This window comes from Microcaecilia unicolor, chromosome 1, assembly GCF_901765095.1.
Source record: "Microcaecilia unicolor chromosome 1, aMicUni1.1, whole genome shotgun sequence".
NCBI lineage: Eukaryota > Metazoa > Chordata > Amphibia > Gymnophiona > Siphonopidae > Microcaecilia > Microcaecilia unicolor.
Genome location: NC_044031.1, coordinates 525,934,227 through 525,958,859, shown reverse-complemented (window position 1 = coordinate 525,958,859; position 24,633 = coordinate 525,934,227). Strand labels below are relative to the sequence as shown.

General features: G+C 45.6%; 1 protein-coding gene across 2 annotated transcripts in view; it reads left to right on the top strand.

The window, feature by feature from the left end:
• The window catches only part of LOC115460397 (myosin-11-like), a 241,640-nt gene that overhangs the window by 39,418 nt on the left and 177,589 nt on the right, over positions 1-24,633 (top strand). For both annotated transcript variants that reach the window (XM_030190179.1, XM_030190178.1), the window contains exons 3-4: positions 9,885-9,974; positions 12,016-12,094. In XM_030190179.1, coding sequence (XP_030046039.1) covers positions 9,885-9,974; positions 12,016-12,094 — 169 coding nt within the window. The remainder of the gene's footprint in view (positions 1-9,884; positions 9,975-12,015; positions 12,095-24,633) is intronic.

Sequence of the window (24,633 nt, the reverse complement as noted above, 5' to 3'; positions counted from 1 at the left end):
GGCTGTCGCTTGGCAACTCGCAGCTTCAGCTCCCTCCATAAGTTTTCAATGTGATTAAGGTCTGGTGACTGGCTAGGCCAATCCATGACCCTAATGTGCTTCTTCCTGAGCCACTCCTTTGTTGCCTTGGCTGTATGTTTTGGGTCATTGTCGTGCTGGAAGACCCAGCCACGACCCATTTTTAAGGCCCTGGCGGAGGGAAGGAGGTTGTCACTCAGAATTGTACGGTACATGGCCCCATCCATTCTCCCATTGATGCGGTGAAGTAGTCCTGTGCCCTTAGCAGAGAAACACCCCCAAAACATAACATTTCCACCTCCATGCTTGACAGTGGGGACGGTGTTCTTTGGGTCATAGGCAGCATTTCTCTTCCTCCAAACACGGCGAGTTGAGTTCATGCCAAAGAGCTCAATTTTTGTCTCATCTGACCACAGCACCTTCTCTCAATCACTCTCGGCATCATCCAGGTGTTCACTGGCAAACTTCAGACGGGCCGTCACATGTGCCTTCCGGAGCAGGGGGACCTTGCGGGCACTGCAGGATTGCAATCCGTTATGTCGTAATGTGTTACCAATGGTTTTCGTGGTGACAGTGGTCCCAGCTGCCTTGAGATCATTGACAAGTTCCCCCCTTGTAGTTGTAGGCTGATTTCTAACCTTCCTCATGATCAAGGATACCCCACGAGGTGAGATTTTGCGTGGAGCCCCAGATCTTTGTCGATTGACAGTCATTTTGTACTTCTTCCATTTTCTTACTATGGCACCAACAGTTGTCTCCTTCTCGCCCAGCGTCTTACTGATGGTTTTGTAGCCCATTCCAGCCTTGTGCAGGTGTATGATCTTGTCCCTGACATCCTTAGACAGCTCCTTGCTCTTGGCCATTTTGTAGAGGTTAGAGTCTGACTGATTCACTGAGTCTGTGGACAGGTGTCTTTCATACAGGTGACCATTGCCGACAGCTGTCTGTCATGCAGGTAACGAGTTGATTTGGAGCATCTACCTGGTCTGTAGGGGCCAGATCTCTTACTGGTTGGTGGGGGATCAAATACTTATTTCCCTCTGCAGAATGCAAATAAATTCATATACTTTCCACAATGTGATTTTCCGGATTTAATTTGTGATGTGCTATCTCTCACTGTTACCAATAACCTACCCTTCAATTATGGGCTGCTCATGTCTTTGTCAGTGGGCAAACTTACAAAATCAGCAAGGGATCAAATACTTATTTCCACCACTGTATGTGTGTATATATATATATTTTTTAATAGGATTTATTTGCTGCCTTTTTGAAAGAATTCACTCAAGATGGTGTACAGTAAGAATAGATCAAACATGAGCAAGACAATTACAGCAGTAAAAATATTCAAATAACAATACAAAGTATGGCATAGTATACTACTTACAATGTCAACACAATACATAATGTAACATTTTAATTGATAGTGAAGGGTAAAGCAAAGATGGAACATATAGATAAAAGAGTAAGAAGAATTAGAAAGTAAGGTGACTTCCACATGAGGTCATTGAGATGGTTAAATATTATCTCAAATAGAGTGGGAGTGGATAAACATGTCCTGCTGGATTATGTGTGGCCCGTGTCACTCCTTGTGTGTGTGAGTGAGACTAACAAGTTAGTTACTTCTTCCATTAAAGGCCTGGTTGAAGAGCCACAAGAAGCGATGTGACGAAAAGAAAAAGACGGCTCTATCCTGAGTGTTTGTGTGGCCTTAACCCAAGTCCCTGATGAAAGATTTCTTGAAACCCTCAGTGTCGGGCGTTTCCAGGGGAAGTTGACCAACTGGTCTCACACATGAGCAAATGAGGGCGAAGTGACAGTCGTCAATCAATATTGTTCGGATAAGTTTTTGTTTTTCATTTTTGTATTCTTTTTTAAGCTGAGTAGCACTTTGCACTTTGGCACACATATTATAGCACTTAAAAAAAAAAACATATGACAGTAGCCCGATGAAAGAGGTGCTATGCTACTGGGCAATTAAACAGTATTGCCTTAAAATAGTGGTTGTTGCTGAGGGCACTCTTAAAAAATGTTTCTCTAAAAACATCAAAAAATTAAAAAGAATTTGTTAATGTTAAATATTTTGAAAAGTTAAACACAGTGGTGTTGATATGTGTGGATTTATATTATTGATCAATGTGCTTCAGCAGCAAGCGTATAGTCTTGGTTCTATTTGGAGTATGGTTGAAGAGCCAAGCATTCACCTGCTTCCTGAAGTAGAGATAGTTTTGTGTTAAGTGGAGCCTTTCAGGCAGTGCATTCCAGAGTTTGGGGGCTACTCCGTAGAAGGCTCACTTACGGGTATCACATCGTGTAATGTCTTTTGGAGGGGATGTGGTTAGTGATACTCCTTGGAAGGACGTTAGTGTCCTTGGCAGTGTGTAGAGGATCATCCTATTCTTCAGGTACTTGGTGCCATTTCCTTTAAGGGCCTTGAAGATCAGACATAGAGTTTTAAATTTAGCCCTATATTGTACTGGTAGCCAATTAAGTTTTTGCAAAAATGGTATGATGCAGTCACATCGCTTGCAACCTTCTACGAGTCTTGCTGCTGCATTCTGAATCAACTGGAGTTGGTGCAGGCCCTTTCTAGTCAGACCATTGTATAGTGCATTACAGTAATCCAGTCTTGATGTTATCATGGCATGTACAACTGGGATGAGATTTACCTTCTCGATGTAAGGAGAGAGGCAGCGTAGCTGTCACAAATAGTAGAAGCAGCTCTTCAAGATTGCTTGGATTTAGAGTATCTCCAACGCAGCCTTCGCTTCATTTTCCTCAGGTGCATGTACAACTACCAGACACGTACCAATCCTTTAAAGTTGTTTTCTTCAAATGAAGAGCTGAAACACTACCCCGACATCGCTCATATGATTGCGCCATCAAATTGGTGCCAGGTACAGAACCACCTTAGGGTAGCATGTACCCTTTGTCTCACCTGGAGCCTGAACCAATGTCTATGTATATTCAAGACAATCTCGCCCGTGGATTCATTTGTCCCTCGAAATCCCAAGCATGTGCGGGATTTTTCTTCGTGGGGAAGAAGGATGGAGGTTTACGTCTGTCGCGCCCCTCACCTGCTGTGCGCTCCTCACGGTCGGTCCGGTCTTCAGCCCCGCCTCAGTGAAGGCGGGAGTTGGCTGGGCCGGCAGCACTCCTGTGCCCGTCTCTCACCCACCGGCCATTGTGGCTGGGCAGGCGCTCTGCCCTAAGCCTCACTGCTGTTTGGGGTGCCAGCCATTTTGGCGGTGGCAGCGTCTCGGGAGGGCTCTTCTCTTCCGGGTGTGGGGCCCGGGAATGCTGGCCACGCCTCTGGCGCCCGGATTGGCTGTTAGTGTCGGGGCTCCGCCCCTTCTGTTGGCCAGCCTATCCACGCTCTCCCAGGCCAGCTGATTGCTGTCTCCCTGTCTCTTACCAGCTGACAGCTGTTTCCCTGATGGTGGGGGTTATTTAAGGAACAGCGTCTCCCTACACAATTTGCTTCGGCTTCTACTTTGGTAGATCTGATTGTGCTCCAGTGTGACTTCGTCTACTACTGCTTGCTGCCTGACCTGATCTGACCCCTGCTGGAATCCTGACTACTCTCTGCCTGCTGCCTGACCTGACCTGATCTGACCCCTGCTGGAATCCTGACTACTCTCTGCCTGCTGCCTGACCTGACCTTCGCCTGAACACTGGATTACTCTCTGACTGCTGCCTGACCTGACCTTCGCCTGAACACTGGACTACTCTCTGCCTGCTGCCTGACCTGACCTTCGCCTGAACACTGGACTACTCTCTGCCTGCTGCCTGACCTGTGCCTGAACACCGGATTACTCTCTGCCTGCTGCCTGACCTTCGCCTGAACACCGGATTACTCTCTGACTGCTGCCTGACCTGACCCCTGCCTGTCTGAACACCGGATTACTCTCTGCCTGCTGCCTGACCTGACACCTGCCGGAGTCCTGAGAACTTTCTGTCTATCGCCTGACCTGATACCTGTTTGAATCCTGTTTGCGCTCTGCTCGCTGCCTGACCTGGTTCCTGCTAGATTCCTGACTACTCTCTGCTCGGTGCCTGACCTACTACTGCCTGTGCCTAGCTGCTCTCTGTCTGTTGCCTGTGGCCGTCAGACCCCTGCCTGTATCCGGAAGTCCTGTCGGCTGCCTGCATCTGGTGGCTCAACCCTCGGGGAACGGCAGTCACCATAGGTGAAGCCACGGGTTGCTCGGCTGCCCAATGGAGCACAGGTTTGAGTCTTTGCCTCTGTGCTCCCGTCGGGCACAAGAACTCACAAACGCGACAGCGTCCTTGCATTGACTACAGAGGCCTTAGTGCTATCACCGTGAAAGATAAATATCTGTTACCGCTCATTTCAGAGTTGTTTGATCATCTTCAAGGGGCCCAGATATTTTACAAATTGGATCTCTGAGGGGCCTACAATCTTATTTGGATACACGTGATGGGCACTAACAGTATCTAGTGATGCCCTTCAGGCTGGCTAATAGCCCAGCTGTATTTCAGTCCTTTTTGAATGATATCTTTAGAGATATCTTGTACAAATTTGTCATGGTATACTTGGATGACATCCTTATATTCTCCAAGTCTTGCGAAGAACAGTACAATCATGTGAAGACCGTACTGCAACAGTTGAGGGAGAACCAATTGTGAAACTAGAGAAATGTGAATTTCATTGTTCTGAACTGCCTTTTTTGGGTTATATTGTTTCGAACCAAGGACTGAGGATGGCCCCCAGCATGGTGGCAACAGCCCACAAGGTGTAAAGTGTTACAATGTTTCCTAGGGTTTGCCAACTGTTATAGACAATTCATTCAGAAGTATTTTTTGTTGGCTGCTCCTCTCACTGCCCTGACTAGAAAGGATGCTGATTGTTGACATTGGTCTCTGGAGGCTTGTAAAGCTTCTGAGAATCTCAAATAGGCTTTTGTATCAGCACCAATCCTGCAACATCCTAATCCTGCAAAATTTTTTTTTGTGGAAGTAGATGCCTCATCTGTTGGCATGGGGGCAGTACTATTACAGGCCCATTCCAGTGGGAAGCTTCTCCCATGTGCTTTTTTTTCTAAAAAATATACTCCGGCCGAAAGAAATTACTCTATAGGAGACCAGGAGTTATTAGCCATTAAATTGGCTCTTGAGGAGTGGCGTCACCTTTTAGAGGGAGCTCAGGTGCCTTTTACAGTATTCACAGATCACAAGAATCTTATTTAGTTGCAAGAAGCCAGATGATTGAACCCTGGCCAGGCTCGCTGGGCACTATTTTTCTCATGCTTTTAATTTTTCTTTGGCCTACCGTCCAGCAGAGAAAAACACTAAGGCAGATGCTCTCTCCAGATCTCTGGAATCAAATATAGAGAATGAATGACTGCAGCATGTGATTGATCCCGGCGTTATCCTTCCTGCCATGGTGGCAGCTATACCTCCTGGTATGACTTTTGTGCCTTCTTATTTGAGAAAATGCTTCAATGGGGCCATGCCTCCTGATTTCCAGGACATCCAGGAATCTTGGGAATGAAACGCTTTATATCACAAGTTTATTGGTGGCCCACACTTGACCATGATGTTAAAGACTTTGTCTCCGCTTGTCTGAATTGTGCTCAGCATAGGGCTGTTCATCAAAGACCCCAGGGATTGCTTTTGCCACTACCGGTACCTGAAAAACCATGGACCCATATAGCCATGAATTTCATTACTGACCTCCCATCCTCTGAAGGTGATAGTAGACCGTTTCTCGAAAATGGTATACTTGTGCAACATTTCATCACATCAGTCTTCCATCTTCACGGATTACCAGAGACAATGACTTTGGACTGTGGAGTACAATTTGTGTCCAAGTTCTGGTGAACCTTGAACCAGGCTCTGGGTGTGAAGCTGAAATTTTCCTCAGGATTTCATCCTCAATCGAACGGCCAGACCGAGCATACTAATCAGTGTTTGAAATAGTTCCTGCGAATGTATGTTACTGATCATCATCTTCCCTGGGCAGAATTTGCCCATAATAATAGAGAAAGCTCTGCCACAGGATCTTCTCCATTTTTTATTGTTTATGGGCGACATCCATGTATCCCACTACCTTTGAAGGCTAACTTTGATGTTCCAGCCGCAGCCAGAGTTGTAACCTCTCCGGTCCATTTGGTAATCGGTCCAGTAGACACTTCAGCAAACCATCGCCCTTATGAAGCGACAAGCAGACAGACGCAGATGACAGGGGCCTCAGTTTCATCCTAGTGATTCAGTTTGGCTTTCCACGTGCCATCTCCGATTGAAGACTCCTTCCACTCGGTTTGCTCAGTGATTTGTATGTCCATATCCCATAATATGTCAAGTCAACCCAGTCAGTTGCAAATCAAACTACCAACCAGTTTGTGAGTACACAATACTTTTCATGTGTCTCTGCTTAAACCTGTGGTTTTAAGAAAAAATTCATTGTCTTCTCGACCAGCAGTGTCTGCCTCCCAAGGTGAATATGAAGTACATGGTATCCTCGATGCTCAACGCCATAGAGGACAACTACAATATCTTATCTCTTGGAGAAGTAATGGACCAGCAAATAACTCTTGGGAGGCTGCTACCCAAGTTCACTCCCCTGTGTTGGTTTGACGCTTTCATCGGCCTGTGAGAATGAGGAGGAGTCTGCAGCTGCACCCACCGGCGCTTTGCTGGCACACATTGAACCATTTTGGGGATTGAACGGGCCGGTGTCTGTTTTGGATGACATCAGAGGCTGGACCCAATTTAACCCCACCAATATTTGAATCGGACGCTCTAGCATCAAAGCCGCCCCAGACTTGGTTTGTCGGTTGCTGCGGGTCTTGAGACGTGTGCTGCTTGTGTCAGTGTGGGTTCGCCTTCAACCCTGTGCTTACTGAGTATTGCTGCTTGAGTCTGTGTAAGCTTGCTTCTCGACCTTGCGTCTGTGTGTGTTACCAGCGCAGCTTGTGCTTCTTGTGTCAGTGTGGGTTCACCTTCAACCCTGTGCTTGCTGAGTATTGCTGTTTGAGTCTTTGTAAGCTTGCTTCTCGACCTTGTGTCTGTATGTGTTACCAGCGCAGTGTGTTTTTCTTGTGTTAGTGTGGGTTCGCCTTTAACCCTGTGCTTGTTGAGTATTCCCTAGGCAGCAAGTTGCTGCTTGATTCTGTGTGAGCTTGCTTCTCGGCCTTGCATCTGTGTGTGTTACCAGCGCAGTGTGTGCTGCTTGTGTCAGTGTGGGTTTGCATTTACCCCTTTGTTCACTTATTCCTAGGCAGCATGTGACTGCTTGTGTTTGATTGGGCTTGCCCTTGGTTTTCTGCTTGTGAGTGAGACCTACACAGCATGTTGCTGTTTGTGTCTGAGTGGGTTTGCCGTTAGTTTTGTGCACTGCGAGTGAGCCTACACAGCGTGTTGCTTACCTTTAGCCTAGTGGTTGCTTCTGCCTGCTTCTTGTACACTTTTCTTGCTTGTTGTTTGGATTCCAGTTCGGCCTTGCTGCCCGTGTACCTGGACTCTGTTACGCATGGGTTACAGTTTGGCCTTGCGGCCTGTATGAGTGTTTTGCCTTTTCCTTCTGTGTCCTGCTTTCTGCTTGCGGCCTTTTTCCTTTTGCTAGCGTGGGTTCAGTCTGACATAGGCCTCAGCCTTGGTCCAGGGGCTCACTACCAAACATAACAGGCAAGTTCCCAGGGAAATGCCGTTTTTCTGCTTTGCATCCATTCTTAGATGAGGGACTATGGGGATTTCTGTGGATGCAAAATGTAAGTTTAAGTTAACAGCTTCATAGTCTAATGTGCAGTGTTAGGGGTTGGTATTTTTTATATTAGATTTCTTAGACTATATATTTAAACTTCTACTTCAAAAGTATGTACCTGTTTGATTAATACAGCTTATTAAGGTGTGTATATTTATTATAAAGCAAAGTTGAGGGATATGTACCATTGTGGTAATTATTTTGCGGGATACTGTGATGTGTGTTGAAATGTTGACCAGACTCAACTCAACTATAATGGTAAAGTTTAAGTTATTGGATAATGCAAATTTATTTTAAAATGTTAGTGTTTCCACAGGGTTCCTTTTACAAAGCCACAGCAGTGATTCCCACGCAGCAAATGTGACGAAGCTCATAGGAATTGAATGGGCTTTGTTGCATTTGACGCGCCTGGAATCACTACCGTGGCTTTGTAAAAGGAGCGCAAAGTTAAGTATGTATGGGGTTTCTGTTTGGTGCAGGATAGACTGTTTACTTAGAAATCTGTCATCAAGTGCATTCTAAGTCATTATTTAGGAGTATACCAAGTACTACTCACACATATATGCCTAGTGCCCCCTCATGTTAAGTCTGGCCCTCCCTCCCCCCACATGGCAAGTCTGGTTACGCCCCTGCCTGGTGCACAGAATGAACCTCCTTCCCCTCCCCATGCAAAGAAATAGCCCTATCCTGCCCCCCTCCCAGGTCTATCAACCACTTCCTGGTGGTCTAGTATGTAGTTGAGGCAGGATGAATCCCCAGTCGTTCCTGCATGAGCTGGCTCCAATCTCAAAATGGCTGCTGTGACCTCCAGAGTCAGTCTCGCGAGAGAGATCATAGCAGCCATTTTTGTGGTGGAGAGGACATAGGCAGGAGTGACTAGGGCTCACTCCTGCCCCCACTACCCACTGGACAGGGATAGACGGTAGGCCTGGAGGGGGGTCCAGGAAGGGGGCTCATTCTGTGTGCTTGGTGAGGGGGGAGAGAATAACTGCTCGCTGTAGGCCGGGCCCTAACTGCCAGCTTCAATTTTGGCTGAAACTGAGCAGCAAATTTCAGCCGCAGATTCAGTTTCAGCTGAAACTGAAGAAACTGGTCTCAGTCGCCCTGTAGGGCATTTACGCCAGCTATAGGGCTGATGTAAGGGATTGAGCCTTAATGTGTGCTTATTTTTAGCCATTTGCACTAGTCCTATATAATAAAACGCACCTCCAACATTCTGAAGCTGACTGCATGGCTGAGGCATTCCTGCTCTCTGTATCCATCTCCTGAATTGACATCACGTACTTCCGGGTTCATCACAAGCAGAAGTGACCAACCACACGAGGTTTCTCGGCTTCAGAATGTTGGAGGTGCATTCTATTAAATAGGATTGGTCAGTTCCTTGAAGCACAGCCAGAGCTCAGCATCCTGCACAGTAACGCTCAGACACCAGAGAGAGAGAGGGGGGCCTGACACCGGAGAGAGGGAGGGAGGGGGGGGCCTGACACCAGGGGGGGGGGGGGTATCTCTGTCACACACACACTCTCTCTCTCTCACAGTCAATGTCTTTCTCTCACACACTCTATGTCTCACACTGTATCACATTCACTCTCTATGTGTCACACAGTCACTCACACACTCTCTTGGTCTCATACACTCAGTCTCACAGAGAGTATGTGTGTCACACACACTCTCGCACACACTGTATCTGTGTGAAACACACTCTCTCTCTCTCACACTGTGTCTCACATACGCACTTGCACACGCTCACTCTCTCTCTCTCACACAGACACACTCGCACCCAGACTCACTCTCTCTCTTACACACACACATACTCGCACATTCACTCTCTCTCACACACATAGTCACTCTCACATACACTCTCTCAAACATACACACTCCGAGGAAAACCTTGCTAGCGCCTGTTTCATTTGTGTCAGAAACGGGCCTTTTTTAATAGAATATTCTATAAAGAAAAGAAGGCACCTACTTTTCTTTAAGGAATAAGCTTAAAACAGGCAGCATAATCAGCACTTATAGAGGGCACCCTGTTACAGAACTAGCCTTACAATGGAAAAATATTTCCCTTAGGAGAACAAGAAACTGATATATGCTGTATATACTTTTAAAATGTTCTTTGCCTGTTGTCTGTCCCTCTTTTTAGCAATCTGGATTCATTAACTACCATTGAAACGGAATACATTAAGAATCTTCAGAAACAAGTTTATCTACTTGAACTTGAGACATCGTTTCTATATCCTTTAGTGAAAAGTAGTGTGTATACAGTATTAGTCCACTTGAATGTGCTGAAAAATGGTTAATAAGAACAAAAAACTATATTGGCACCATTTTATTGGACTAATTTGATACATTTCTTGACTAGCTATCAGGAGTTTGCATCCTTTCCTCGGATCCAAACAGAAAGAGCAGCTTGTGGCATCAGTTTATTTGGACCTGAGGGAAGAGAGTATTATCTCCTGAAAGCTAGCCAAGAAATATATTTAGTATAAAACTATTAATTTAAATGTGTATGAATTCATTAGTATTTTTCTTAGCTTTTTCAGGAGTGGGTCTAATTTCACAAGAATAAAATGTGTTAATTTTTTTCTGCGGTCCTTCTTCTGGAAATTGTCATTCAAAATCATGGATTGTTCAGTTCTGTTCAGAGCTGTTGGACAATTAAAATGTTTTCATCTTGAATTAATTGGTCCAGTATCACACAGGTATTTCACCTAACACATTATCAGCAATTAGAGAGCATGGGGGCAAGGCTAGAGCAGGGACAGAACTAGGGCTGTTGGCAGCCCCCTGCAATTATGCACCAGTGCCCCTCCCAGCCCACCACTTCCACCGGCCCCAACAGCCTTCCCTTCTCTTCCCCATCTCCCATGAATCTAACATCACTACTGTGCCGAGCTACTTTTTAGCCTTCCCTTTCCCAGCTCCCATGGGTCCAACATCACAGCGTATACCGTTACCTGCCTTCTGCTGGCCCCCACACAGCCTTCCTGCAGCCGCATCCCACTTCATCTGATGCAACTTCCTGTTTCTGCACGGTCTGGGATGCAGCTGCGGGGGCTGTTGAAGTAACGTAGGTAATGGTTTGTGTCACAATGTTAAACCCACGAGAGCTGGGGAAAGGAAGGCAGAGAGTAGCCGGCACAATTAACATCATTAAAATGTTTAATTGTGATTTTAAAATATTGCATTGATTGCATTATGCAACATGATGATTAATCCACAGCCCTAGTTTTGTTATTTTGGTACATACTACCCATATATTAGAACGGAGCTCAAAAAATGTCAGATGCCATGGTGCCTGGTGCCCAGGATATCATGCCCCTGACATTTATTTTGTAGATTTGCCTCAAGTGGTGTGTTTTCTGCTTTTGCACCGCAATTTAACTCTCTGTGTAAACTTGAGCTGTGCAGTTCAGGAAGTCTCATGGTTTGAAGTCTTGCGGGACTTGGACCCATGAGGCTAGCCTGAACTTTCTGCTCCATGCAGTTTATGATTGCTTAGAGAGCTGATTCACTACAGGGGGTTAGGAAGCATGCTGACTCTTCTATGAACACAGTTGGCAAAGTGAGGGGAATAGGTGGCAGTGTCAGAGATTGAATGAAAGGTTGGGGGGAGGGGGAGTTGTTAGAGTCTAGTGAAGGAGGGGTTTGAGTGAGAGATTTGATGAAGGCTGGGGGAGGCAGTATGAGTGAGAAACTGGTGGGGACCCATTCTATGGTGATACTCAGGTTTCCTATGGACACATAATAGGAAAACAGCATTTTAGTAAGTCAGTTTCTAAAAGAGATACTGCTGATCTGAGAGGGGATTCCTCTCCTCCCCCCTCCCCCAAACGTCACTAAAGACAATGTTGAAGGAATGGGAAAGGATAAATGCGACAGGACTCCACCCCTGGCTTCTAAATGGGCTGGCTCCTAGATTTAATGAACATGTGTTGACGGCCCACGTATGCAGTGCATGCTTTAACACAAAATGTAAGTCAAGTCTCCATGAATTTATGAACTTGTTAATAATCTATGTAAATGCAGAATAAATGTGATGTTATTGTGGAATAGTTCTGAAGCTGTTTCAAATGTTGAATAGAAGGGAGTAAGCTCTTTAAGAGTTGAAAAGCTGCTCTGCAGTGTTAGGAATTGGAATCACATATCTGACAATATACAGGATTACAATATTCCTATCAATATTCCTATCTTTAATGTTAAAAATTATGCTACTGTACTAAGTTCAGGTTTTCAAATCTGAGACCATGTTTTCTTAACCTTTATGCATGAACAAGGGAGCAGGCAAAGAAAGCTACAAATATCCCACCAAAAATTACATCACAGGCTGAAAAGGTTTTAGCAAAGATGAAGGTACTTTTCATTTCCAAACAGATTTGCTATATTGCTATCTATTATTTTCAAATTTAAGTGAACTGAATACTGTTTGAAACATTCTTACCAGTAGGTACAGATAAATTGGTATATGTGTAAATGATGTGAGGTGATAGAAACAGAGAAAAATGATGGCAGATAAAGACCATGTGGCCTATGAAGTCTGTCCATCTATACCATCTACTGTCCTTTTCACTCCCTTTGAGATCCTATATACTTGTTCCAAGCTTTCTTAATTTCAGAGACAAAGAGGCAAACCTTACCAGACATCCCTTCAGCAATATCGCTTACAAAAATGTTAAAAAGAAATAGCCCAAGAATAGAACCTTGTGGCACACCACTGGTAACATCCTTTTTCTCAAAGTGAGTTCCATTTATCTCTGTCACCTTCCACTCAACTGGTTCCTAGCCCAGTCAGTCACTTTAGGGCCCGTACTTAGGGCTTTCAGGCTATTTATTAGTCGTCTATATGGAACCATGTCAAAGGTTTTGCTAAAATCTAAATACACCACATCTTGCACTCTCCCTTGAACCAACTATCTGGTAACCTAGTTAAAGAACTTAATCAGATTTGTCTGACAAGACCTGCCTCTAGTGTTGCCTTGGGTCCTAAAATCCATTGGATTCCAAAAGTTTTACTATTCTCTGTTTTAAAAGTGTATCCATTAATTTACTTACCACAGAAGTCAGTCTTACCAGCATGTAGTTCCCAACTTCTTCCTTCTACTTTTATGGAAAGGGACCGCATCTGCTCTTCTTGAATCCTCCGGTACCACTCCCGACTCTAAAGAAGCATTGAAAAGGTCAGCCAGCGGAGCCACTAGAAGTTCCCTAAGTTCCTTCAGTACCTTCAGACGTATGCCATCCATCTCCATAGCTTTTTCCACCTTTTGTTTAGCCAGCTCCTCATGAACACAAAATCATTCAGAGACTACCACCCATCCATTCCTATTTGTGTTTGTCTTGTGTGGTCCTGCTCCCGGCCTTTCAGCTGTGAACATAGAACAGAAATATTTATTAAGCAATTCCGCCTTATCTTTATCAGCTTCTCTATATTACTCCCCTTCACCTTTGCATCTCACATTGCCACTTTTACACTTCCTCCTATCACTAGCATGCCTAGAAAAAAATGTCTTGTCCCCCCATTTTACCATATTGGCCATTTTTCTTCCATTTGCATCTTTGCTTTCCTGACAGCTTCTCTTCCCTTTTCCAGATATTGTTGCCTGTCTTCCTCTTTCTGCAATCTCTTATAGTTTATAAACGTCTCTTTTTCCTTTCTTTTCAGCTACTACTGTTGAGAACCAAAGCAGCCTCCTTTTCCTCATACTTTTGTTTACTTTCCTTACAAAAAGTTTTGTTTCCTTACAATAGGTCCTTTCAGTTTTGCCTATGTTTTCCAACTTCTTCCAAATTTTCCCATTCAGACAATTCCTTGAGGCAGTGGTTCCCAAACCTGGTCCTGGAGGTACCCACAATGAATATTCATGAGAGAGATTTGCATGCAGTGTCTCCACTGAATGCAAATCTATATCATGAATATTCATTGTGGATATACTGAAAACCGACTAGCTGGGGTGCCTCCAGGACCAGGTTTTGAAACCACTGCCTTGAGGTAATCTCCCATCTGAATAAAGTTAGTTGTTTTTTTTTAATGAACTCTCTCCACACCTATCTTAATATTAAACCACACCATCCAGGAATGAACCCACGTGTGGCTCCATCTCACGTGGGTTCCACTACCAACTGCTGGAATAGTTCCCCCTATAGAGAATCTATGATCTCCCTACTTCTAAAAGACCCCGCAATAGGGATAACCCAGATAACATCTAGCATATTAAAATCACCTATTAGTAGTGCATCCCCTTTCACAGCTATATTTTGAATGTCTTTAATTAAATCTCTGTCCATTTCTTCTGTCTGTGAAGAGCCTATTTATCACACCAGTGTGAAACACTGCATGTAACTAAATCTGGAAATGAAATTCATTTTGTTGAAATCATACATTACTTGCTTCATGACACATTCATAAGTTTGCAACATATAACATTCAGAGCAACTTGGAGGACAAAGCAAATAAAGCATTTTTTCATCCTGTTTTTAAAAGTTAATATGGAAATCTATCATATTGGACAGCTTCTTTATCATCCCATCAGACCAGTCCAGACACTTGGGTTTGTGCCATCCTACCTGTGAAACTAATGAGTTATTTCATAGCTTTAGAACCTGTGCAGCAGCTCGGCCAGCCAGTACTTCTGAGTCTCCAGTAGTTGGTAGGTCTGGCATTCCCATGCAGTCTGCAGTCATCTGGTAGGAATATTTGTCTTCTTTTCTAGGAAGCAAGGTTTTATCTCTCAAGCAATGAGTTTAAACAAAAATTATAGTGGGGTGCTTAAGCTGAAAGACATTTAAAAAAAACAAAACTAGTGAATTTTTTCTCTTAGTCAATGTTTGGGGTGTCATACCAGTAGGTTCGAGATCCTCTCCCCTTCGTCCCAGTCTTTGAGGGGTAGGTAATTTGTGCCTCAGAGTTCCTTGTACAGGACTTCCTTGAGAGCCTGAATTAATTACACAGTTCAACAATTTGTTTCTTTCTCAGTAGTATATCTCACAAGCATTCGTCAAACATTAATTATCTTTAATTGATTTTGACAGGTGTCCACGCCCACTTCTGGTCACAATAACCAATGAGAATCGAGGATTGGCCCAGGCCATGCCTACTCTGCACAAGTCCAACCCCTTTGATGTTACTGATTTGTCACATCCCTACCCACACCCTGCTCCTTTTGCATAATCCCGCTGCTGACCACACCTTATTTGTATAACCCTGCCTACTTTTGCATAACCCTACCCCTTTTAGTGATGTCAAAGGAAATGCCATCATAGCCATGCCCATTTTTCAAGAGTTATTCAAGAACTTTGAAGAATACCACTAATTTATTTATTGAGCTTTTAAAAGGCATCCGTTCTAATATTCTCATGGGGTCCTGGAGGACCTCTTAAAAGGTCGAGCTGCCAGCTAGGGACAAAGTACCGTATTTTTCGGACTATAAGACGCACCGGACCATAAGACGCACCTAGGTTTTAGAGGAGGGAAAGAGGAAAAAAATTTTTTCCTCTTTCCCTCCTCTAAAACCTAGGTGCTCCGGTGCGTCTTGTCCGGGTTTTGGACCTCCGTCCCATACTTACAGGATTCCATGTTCCCTGGTGGTCTAGTGACGTCGGGGCAGGAAAGAGCCCCCTCTTTCCTGCCCATCGCGCTGCTCTCCGTGCTTCTCAATGCTTTCTGACGGTCTCGGCGAGATTCAAAATGGCCGCCGAGAATCTCGGCGGCCATTTTGAATATCGCCGAGACCATCAGAAAGCATTGAGAAGCACGGAGAGCAGCGCGATGGGCAGGAAAGAGGGGGCTCTTTCCTGCCCCGACGTCACTAGACCACCAGGGAACATGGAATCCTGTAAGTACGGGACGGAGGTCCAAAAACGCTACCTTCGGACTATAAGACGCACCCCCCATTTTCCTCCCAAATTTTGGGGGAAAAAAGTGCGTCTTATAGTCCGAAAAATACGGTACATCTTTTCAGTGTACTGCATTGTCTATAAGATTTGTAATCAATGGCAAGGCAAAACTTAGCAGGGGTCCGATAAAACCCTCAAACTGCATCACCAACCAGGGCCGTGCCAACCCGGTAAGTGGGGTAAGCACTGCAGGGGGCGCCTGCCTTCAAGGGCGCCGCGGCGCTGCCGTCCAGTTGTATTAAAAAAAATAATAAAAAATAAACCTTACCGCGTTGGCGCGTCAGCGCCTATACGCATGCGCTGCTGCCTCGCTCGCGGATGAGGAGCACATTGCGAGTCGCCTCCTCTCCCTCTGCAAGTTCCGTCCTCCCTCTCAGTCTGAGACATCCCACCTTGCCGGAAACAGGAAGCTGCGGCAGAGGTGAGCGGGCCCAAGGAGAAGGTTAGATCAGATTGTGCCCAGAAATCAGTAAAAGACACCCTACTGTGACTGGTTCCACTTTAAAAATAAAATGATTACCAAACGAACCTGTGCTGCTCCTCTGCTCTCTCATGCTTTGAACTAGAGACCTCTGTACAGCATTAACACTGGCAGAACAGTGTATGATTTTAAAGAGATTTGGTAAAATTCGGTTCCCTTACTCCATTCAAACGAAACGAAGCAATGCAATGAAAAGATGTTCTGAATATTTGCTTACATTCGTTTCTGTTTCAAACAAACCAACACAGAAAAGGACCAGGTACCCCAATGGTCTTTCAGCTTGTCCAATTAAAGGCAAACGAACAGTTTTACTTGTATAAAAATGTGTGTAGAAAACTTCCAAGCGCAAAACTGAGCAAACAACAGACAAAAAGTTGTGCCATGAAATATAGGAATGTTTCGGATTCTATCCCTCCAAAGCAGAATAATGCATTGAAGATAACTGTTCACAACTCTGTAAACATTAACTCACAAATAAACAGGAGGAAAAGGAATAATCTGGGAAGTGTGTCCTGACAACGCACCTCAGTCCCGTTTGCAGCGCCCTGCTACAATGAACCCTGAAGGAACATTCCAAACGATTTTTCCTAGCTCCCCCGGTATACACTGACAAAGATGTAATTGCCTTTTCTCTGCAATTAACAGAAAGAAATTGTTTCTTCCCACCCCCACCACCCCCCAAAAAATCCACTTATTTTCTTCAATTATACATGTGGACCAGTTCTTGTAACTTTGGTTTGTGACCCATTAAAAGCATAATGTAATTAGACGTTTTACCTAGACCAACTCCAAAAGTTGCATTAATTTGTAGTTAAACAGTCTTCTTTGAGAGCATGTATAAGTTTCCAATCTGATCAAACAGCAGTCCCTTTGTCGCAGGCCAATTATATCCTCCCTTATCCTTTCCAGCATCGTATCACTGCAGAAACTGAAGGCTCTTCATGTCCGTTTGTTTTTCCTGTTCAGACAGACTTGTTTAAACAGGCTCCATAAGCCTTATCTTGCCCTAAGAGGTCCAGAAACCGATTACCTCTGAAACTCTAAAAGGTGAGTGATTAAGAGTCTGGGCAACTAGACTTTCAGATCCCCTTCTATGCCAATGCAAAAATTAACCATAACACTGGAGAATAGAACCTGCGGAAGTTTTTCCACGCTACTTTCCACTCACCCCCAGATTCTACTTAGCATTCTATGCTGAAATCTAAGCGAATTCCATAGCAATGCAAGTACCTTAATTGGCTTAACAAACCAGTCAACGTTGTTAACAGCACTTAAGCAATAATGAGCACTAATTGGCAATAAATTAGAATTTACACGCATAACTCAATAAGCATATTCCGTAATGAACTGCGCCTAAATTCTAAAGCACTTGTCATTCACCTTTTATGGTAATGGGCTGAAAAAGGGGGCAGGGTGGGAGAAGAGAGAAAGGAGATGCCACACGGGGGAGGGGGGGTGCTAACTGATAGTCTGCAGGGAGTCGCCAGAGACCCTAGGCACAGCCCTGTCACCAACTTTTTCTTTGTCCCCAAGACTACTGTACACATCACGTCACTTCTTGTTTCACACCTCACAGCCATCTTAGATGGGGGTCACGTGACAGGAAGTGGTCAAAAACACCTGACACTGCCCTCTACAGCCTAGGAGGACCGTGCGCTGCTTAAACTGTTTTTTCCTCTCTTTCAAGAAAGAAACTTTTTTTTAGTCTTCACACTACTTTAAACTCCTTTTTTCTGAACAGTGTATCAAAACAAAATAGGCATTTTATCTCCTTCAGACTACTTTAAATTCCTTTTTCTGAACAGTGCTGCAAAAAGGCTTGACCTCAGACCCAGAGGAGTAGCTTAGTGGTTAGTGCAGCGGATCTTGATCCTGGGGAACTGGGTTCAATTCCCACTGCAGGAACAAACATGCAGCTGACGAAGCGATGTGAAAGAGCCCCCTTTTCCTCTCTGACTGCCCATTTTGCTCCTTCATGATCTAACAGTCCCACAGATTCCATCACAGGCTTTCAGAAAAGAAAATATGGTGAGGGAAAAGTTCAGGATGATTTATCTAGGCACCCTCACCTTCAGGAAAACGATTGGCTATGCTCTGTGGAATTAAAGGATGCCCATACCCACATTTCGATACTTCTGAGTCACAGGAAGTATCTCAGATTTCGAGTGGGGAAACACCACTTCCAGTATCGCATTCTACCATTTGGCCTAATGTCTGCCCCCCAGAGTTTTCACTAAGTGCCTGGCGGTAGTCGCATCATATCTACACAGACTGGGAGTATATGTGTTTCCTTACCTGGATAATTGGCTGGTCAAGAACACAACTCTGGAAGGGGCAGTCGAGTCAATGCGGTTGACTATTCAAGTGTTAGAGCTACTGGGGTTTATCATAAATTGTCCCAAGACCCATCTCAATCCAGTACGACAGTTGGAGTACATATGAGCCCTGCTAGACACAGTGCTGGCTCGAGCCTTCCTTCCTGTAGCAAAAGTGAATACCTTGGTAGTGCTTGCCTCGCAGGTCCGCAGCAGCCAACAGGTTTCAGCTCAGTATTCATGGCCCACCGTAGCTCACGCCCTTCTCTGGTGGACAATCCAGTCCAATTTGACTCTGGGACATCCATTCCAAATTCCAGTTCTACTTTGCAGGGTTTCGAATAATCTTCCTCAGGAACTCGAAATGGTATATTCTGGAAATCAAGATGCAAAAAAAGTGCCACAATTCTGATAGTGCACTTTTTTGCATCTTGATTTCCAGAATATAGCATTTCGAGTTCCTGAGGAAGCTTATTTGAAACCCTACTTGTTATGAAGAGCTTGGACTTTGAGAGATGTTGAGACGCTGAGAGAAGTACAGAGATGCTGAGACGTTGAGACACTGAAAAAAGTCAAAATCCGCTGGGTGCTGTGCACACACCCAGTGGTAGTTAGTTAAGTGCGCCTTTATTCATTACATGTAAAGTTTATCTAGAACTTTAAGCACATTCAGGGTGCAAATATCACAGTTTGGGAATGTATAAGATTATATCAGCGTATATTTATGTGATAAAATTCTAAGGATAGTCACCTGCATGGAGAGAAGTTTAAGTTCTATAACCATACATGAGTGGATATGAATAACCCATATGCGTATCGGTAGGCTGATTTGTATTTTTTAGACAGGTACACATTTGATAGCATCTGTTAATGCCTAGTATGAAGAAGATTTTAAGATTTAAGAATAGTTTCAGGTTGACTTATTAGATTATTAGATTCACAGATAGTTCAGTTTTGTAATATACTCTCAGGACTGATGATAATACAATGAGTGATGTAAGTGGGAGGCAATATAACCGTACAAGTAGTGAGAAGTGAGTAGCGTAAATAAGGAAGTTAATAATTTGTGAAATCATTTATGTAGTGAGTAGTGTGTATGAGGTATATTAAGAGTATGAGAGGATAGACCTTGAAGTTAACTATTTGAAAAACTATTTCCTTTCAGGTTAAAGTATATCATGTTAAATTTGGGAGCATTGGTTTCTGTTTGCTCACGTTAAATTTAAAAAACTTTCTTGGAGATGTTCAATGATCGAGAAACTTGTCCACCCTTAGAAGCAGAGTTTACCTTTGAGTACTGCTTTGCTTGGATGAATTAACACTCTGAGAACTTCTCCTTTTCTCAAAAAAGTTTTTTCTATATCTTTTTATATTTTGTGCATATTCCTCGAGGTCAGTCTTCTCACAATTCTCTTTAAATTAGTACTCTGGTTTGTATTTCATGGTAGAGGAACATAACCAGCAAATCATCTGGGACAGACACTTTTACAGCGGCTATGCACTGCTAGAGCCAGTCAACAGCTCATCCCCTGTTTTGACTGGGGAGCCATCTGAGCCTTAGGCGCAAACTGTTGCCGAGAATGAGTGCGCTAGGGCTGAGCCTGCTGAGGCAGTTGAGAAGAAGGGGTGTACCTACGCCTCTGCGAGTAATAAGTCCTCCTCGGCTTGCCAAAAACCTCCTATAGGAGGAGGCAGGTGCAGAAGGTGCCCAGCAAGAGATAGAATCAATGGTATCAATGTTGTTCTTGTTGAACCTCCTCCACTTTCTCTCCAAAAAGATGATCTGCCCAGCACGTGGCATCTGCCAGTTTCTGCTGGACTGCTGTGTCCAAGTTAGAGACCCACAGCCATGAGAGACTGCACATCGTTATACTCTGGGCAGATCCTAGAAGCCACATCAAAAGTGTCTTAGGTGCTCCTGGCCAAGAACTTACAATACGCCTTCTGTTGCTTGACCAGCTGGCAAAGAGATTCAACCTGTTCTGGTGGGAGAAAGCCTACTAGATCAGACATACTGCGCACTAAGGTCCACAAGTAGAGGCTCGTTTAGAGCTGATACAATTGGATACAGGAGATGTGCATGGAGGCCTGATGTATCTTCTGCCCAAAAGAATCCAGGGTTCTAGCTTCTCTGCCAGGGTGCACCGAAGCATAGTCCCTAGAACTCCTAGTCCCTTGGAGTGCGGATTCCACCACCAGGGAATGATGAGGCAACTGGGGCTTATGAAACCCAGGGGAAGACTGAATCCGGTACATGGTGTCAATCTTCTTAGGGAGGAGGGACCAACATAGGGGGCTCCTAGTTTTTCACTTGAACATCCTGTAAACTTTCTTGACGAGGGACCATCACATCCTCTCTGGGAGGACAGTCATAGTCCAGGACCTCGAACATCTTAGTCTGGGCTCGTCCTCCACGTCCACTTCCGACGTACAGATATCACGACCCTGAGAAGGGGCATCAAGTCAGGTCCAACCTCGACTCTGGTGAAGCTTCATCCACCGATGTCAAGGGCGTGCCAACAAGGTTGGCAGTCAACACCAAGACTGCAAGCATCATCAGCATCAGAGACTTCACCACAGGCTGATGGCCATGCGGTACTGTAGCAAGAGACATGGCTGGTGCAAGCACCCCAGATGCCTAAGCACTGTACAAGAACCCTGCCAAAAGCTCAGGGAACAAGGCCCAGAGGAGCTCATTGAAAACCAACATAGGGAAAGGCTGGGGTGTCAGAATAGAAGCAGCCTGCTGAATATGAGTAGTAGAAGCGGATGCCTGGTCCTAGCTATGTGGAAACCCACGCATCGGTACCTCCTGTATAAAGGGGGAACGGTGTTCCTGGTGCTGATGCTTCTTGGGAACAGTTAAAATCCTTGGTGCACCAGAGCTCCCAGCATCATGCGTCGAGTGGGATATATGCCGATGCTTCTTCTGATGCCTGTCAGCAATGCTTCATGGTGCCAAAGAGGGCGACATTGAGTCCTCCGGTCGCCTCGGGTTCCGGTCCGATGCTGATCGATCCCAAGGGGCCTGCATAGTTTGCAGGGATATGATCAGGCCCCAATCACTGTAGACACCAAGAATGGGTATCCTTGCCAGAGATGGTCCTGTTTCACCAATGCAGTGCATATAGCCACTGGGATCCTTTGAAGACATGAAAGAAAAAACAACCATGGCCAAATCAAATGACTCAATGGCACTAAACAAATGGAAGAGCACCAAAAATGAGAAAAAAAAAATCTGACCAGAGCTCAGGCCTAAACACAGCCTAGCAAGCATGGTAAAAGCAAAGAAAACTTAGAAAAAAGTCATAAATAATCTAAAAAAATATATATGGGGAAGAATAAAATAAGGTAAGCCTGAAAGAGGTATTTTAAGCAAAGGAAAAAAAAAGAAGGAAGGCACAAAAAGACCAACTGAACCAGCTGTGAGGTGTGTATTGTAATCCCCCACTGGTCACTCACATGTGCTGAGGCTCTCTAGTGGCTCCTGTCCAAGTTCACCTGCTCTCTGCCCGGCCTCACTGCACTCAGCTTCTGAGCAACTTGTAAAAACGCCTGTTCTTCCTGCCCTCCATCCGGCCTCACTGGGCTTGGGCTCCTGAGCAAGACTCCGGCTGGTCTTTTCCTAGTAACTTGAGGCACCAGCCTCAATATCCTGGGCTCCTCCTTTGCTCAGGGTGACTGCTCTGACATGCCATCCTCCCACTGGAAATCCTTTCCAGTTATGTCCACTGTGGCCCCGGCACTCCTCTGGTGCACGGACAGTGACACACCGCACTTTCCCTGGGACTATAACTCAGATTCTCCAGCCTTCATCAATATGCAAATTAGGCAGTCAACAAATGCAAATTCAGTTTATTAGTGCTAGGCTTCAGTCTTGTGGGAACAACTTCTCTCCAGTTCTTATTCACTGGCAAATACACTCACTGAGCCCCTTTACTTTGGGAGACCTGGGTCTCAGTGTCAACAGCCACCACCCCTGGATAGGACTTTCTTCACTCATTAACTTTACAGTCCTATCCTCCACCCCATGGCTGTTAGTTCATTTTAAACAATTCACAAGTCCATCAACAACATAGCCTGGTAAGTACCTTCCTAGCTTTTAGAGTATCCTACTCTCTCTCTTCCATCTTCCCGGTACTCCTCCTCCAGCAGACTTTTCCAGGCTCTTATCTCGTCTCCCTCCACTTGGCTTAGAGGGTGCTTTTTATAGGGTGGCCAATAATCCACCCCACCTCTTTAGGCCTCTCCCCCTACTTCCAGAAAGGTCCAGACCCAGAACTCTCTCCAACTTTCCAGCTCCTACTCTGAGAGTTCCCCCTGGTGGCCTCCACAGGGAAGGACAGGTCCTATACCATGAGCACCCCCTAGCTGTCCCCTCTGGTCATTACACTGGTGTATCCCCTTTTGCTCCCTCTAGTGACCAGATCAGATCTCTTGTAGTAAAGCGCCCCCTGGTGGTCACCTCAGGGTAGGGCAGTCACTGTGTTTATCACAGTATATATGACATGACCTCTTCTCACTGCGGAAAAAAGAGAACTGCCGGTCCCGCACTCTCATAGCGGGCGGCAAGGCAATCATGCTTGAGCAATGGAGCATGTCTTGCATTCAAAGACCTATTTTTTAAACTTGTTAGAAGCTCTGGACTGGCAACGCAGACATGCATAACCCATTTTGTGAGAATTGTAGGCTTGCTTGCTCTGGGAGCGCTAAAGTTAAAACAAAATCTAATCCAGAATGCCACCACAGATTAATAAATACCTCAAATTACCCAGCTACTAACAGAGCGTTAGAGATTCTGTTAATAGGACAATCAGAAGGTAGTTATCAGTGAATGAAATATTCTCTGAGGACAAGCAGGACATTGTTTATCACATTTGGGTGATGTCATCTGACAGAGCCCAGTGCAGACACTACCCAACATTCTATAGCTTCAAGAAGACAGGGGATCTGCCTCGATACTAGTGTTGCTTGATTTCTCGGCAGCCTTCGACACCGTGGACACAGTAAAAGTGACCATCCCAGGCGGCCTACTGGTAGAAGGGAGGCTGAATGTTTTTCATCTCAGTTCCCCCTTCTTCTTCTGGAGCTGTCCTCCAAAGAACTGTGGAGACTGGAGTGTTTTCCGATCCTAATTACACAGAACAAGGGGTCTCTTCATCCCAGTCTCCAATCCCTGGCCCGGATGTTGAGAGCATAGAATTTGCATTTCTTCAACTGCCTGGGAGTGTTTCCAAGATCTCTCTGGCTTCCAGGAAATATTCCACTAAGAGGTGTTATGCTTTCAAATGAAGGAGGTTTGTCATATAGTGTAAGGGTAAGGCTGTCCCGTCCCGGGTCCTTACCCATGCTCCCGCGGGGGGGAGCGATGGTCGGCGGGGCTCGCGGGGTCCAGGGCGGCGGAGACGCGCCGCCGACGGGGCCGGCGCTGCCGCGGGCCGGCCCGAGGCCGGCGACCCGCTGGAGCGAACGCCGGCCTCGAGGAGGGGAACACGCTGGCCAAGATGGCAGCGCCGGCGTCGTCGTCTCCCTGGCCCGGAGCGGACCAGCGAGCAAGCTCCGCCTACTCGCGCCGGATTGGCGCATTGAATGGGAGACTCTGCCTGCTAGGCAGGCTGGCCAATCCAGGCGCTCCTTGCCTGCCAGGGCCGGGGGGATTGGCTCCTCTTCCAGGGAGGGGATGGACTGGCGGGAGATTTAAACTGCGGAACGGGAAGGGTCCAGTGCTTCCGTTTCAGATGTCAGAAGCCGACACAGTGGATCTCGGAGTGTTGCTCTTCAGAGACTGTGTTTCTCTTCAGCGCTAGCCGTCCTTGCTAGCCACCTTCAGAGACTGGTTCCATCTTCAGGCTAGCCGTCCTTGCTAGCCACCTTCAGAGACTGGTTCCATCTTCAGCGCTAGCCGTCCTTGCTAGCCACCTTCAGAGACTGGTTCCATCTTCAGGCTAGCCGTCCTTGCTAGCCACCTTCAGAGACTGGTTCCATCTTCAGGCTAGCCGTCCTTGATAGCCACCTTCAGAGACTGGTTCCATCTTCAGGCTAGCCGTCCTTGCTAGCCACCCTCAGAGACTGGTTCCATCTTCAGGCTAGCTGTCCTTGCTAGCCACCTTCAGAGACTGGTTCCATCTTCAGGCTAGCCATCCTTGCTAGCCACCTTCAGAGACTGGTTCCATCTTCAGGCTAGCTGTCCTTGCTAGCCACCT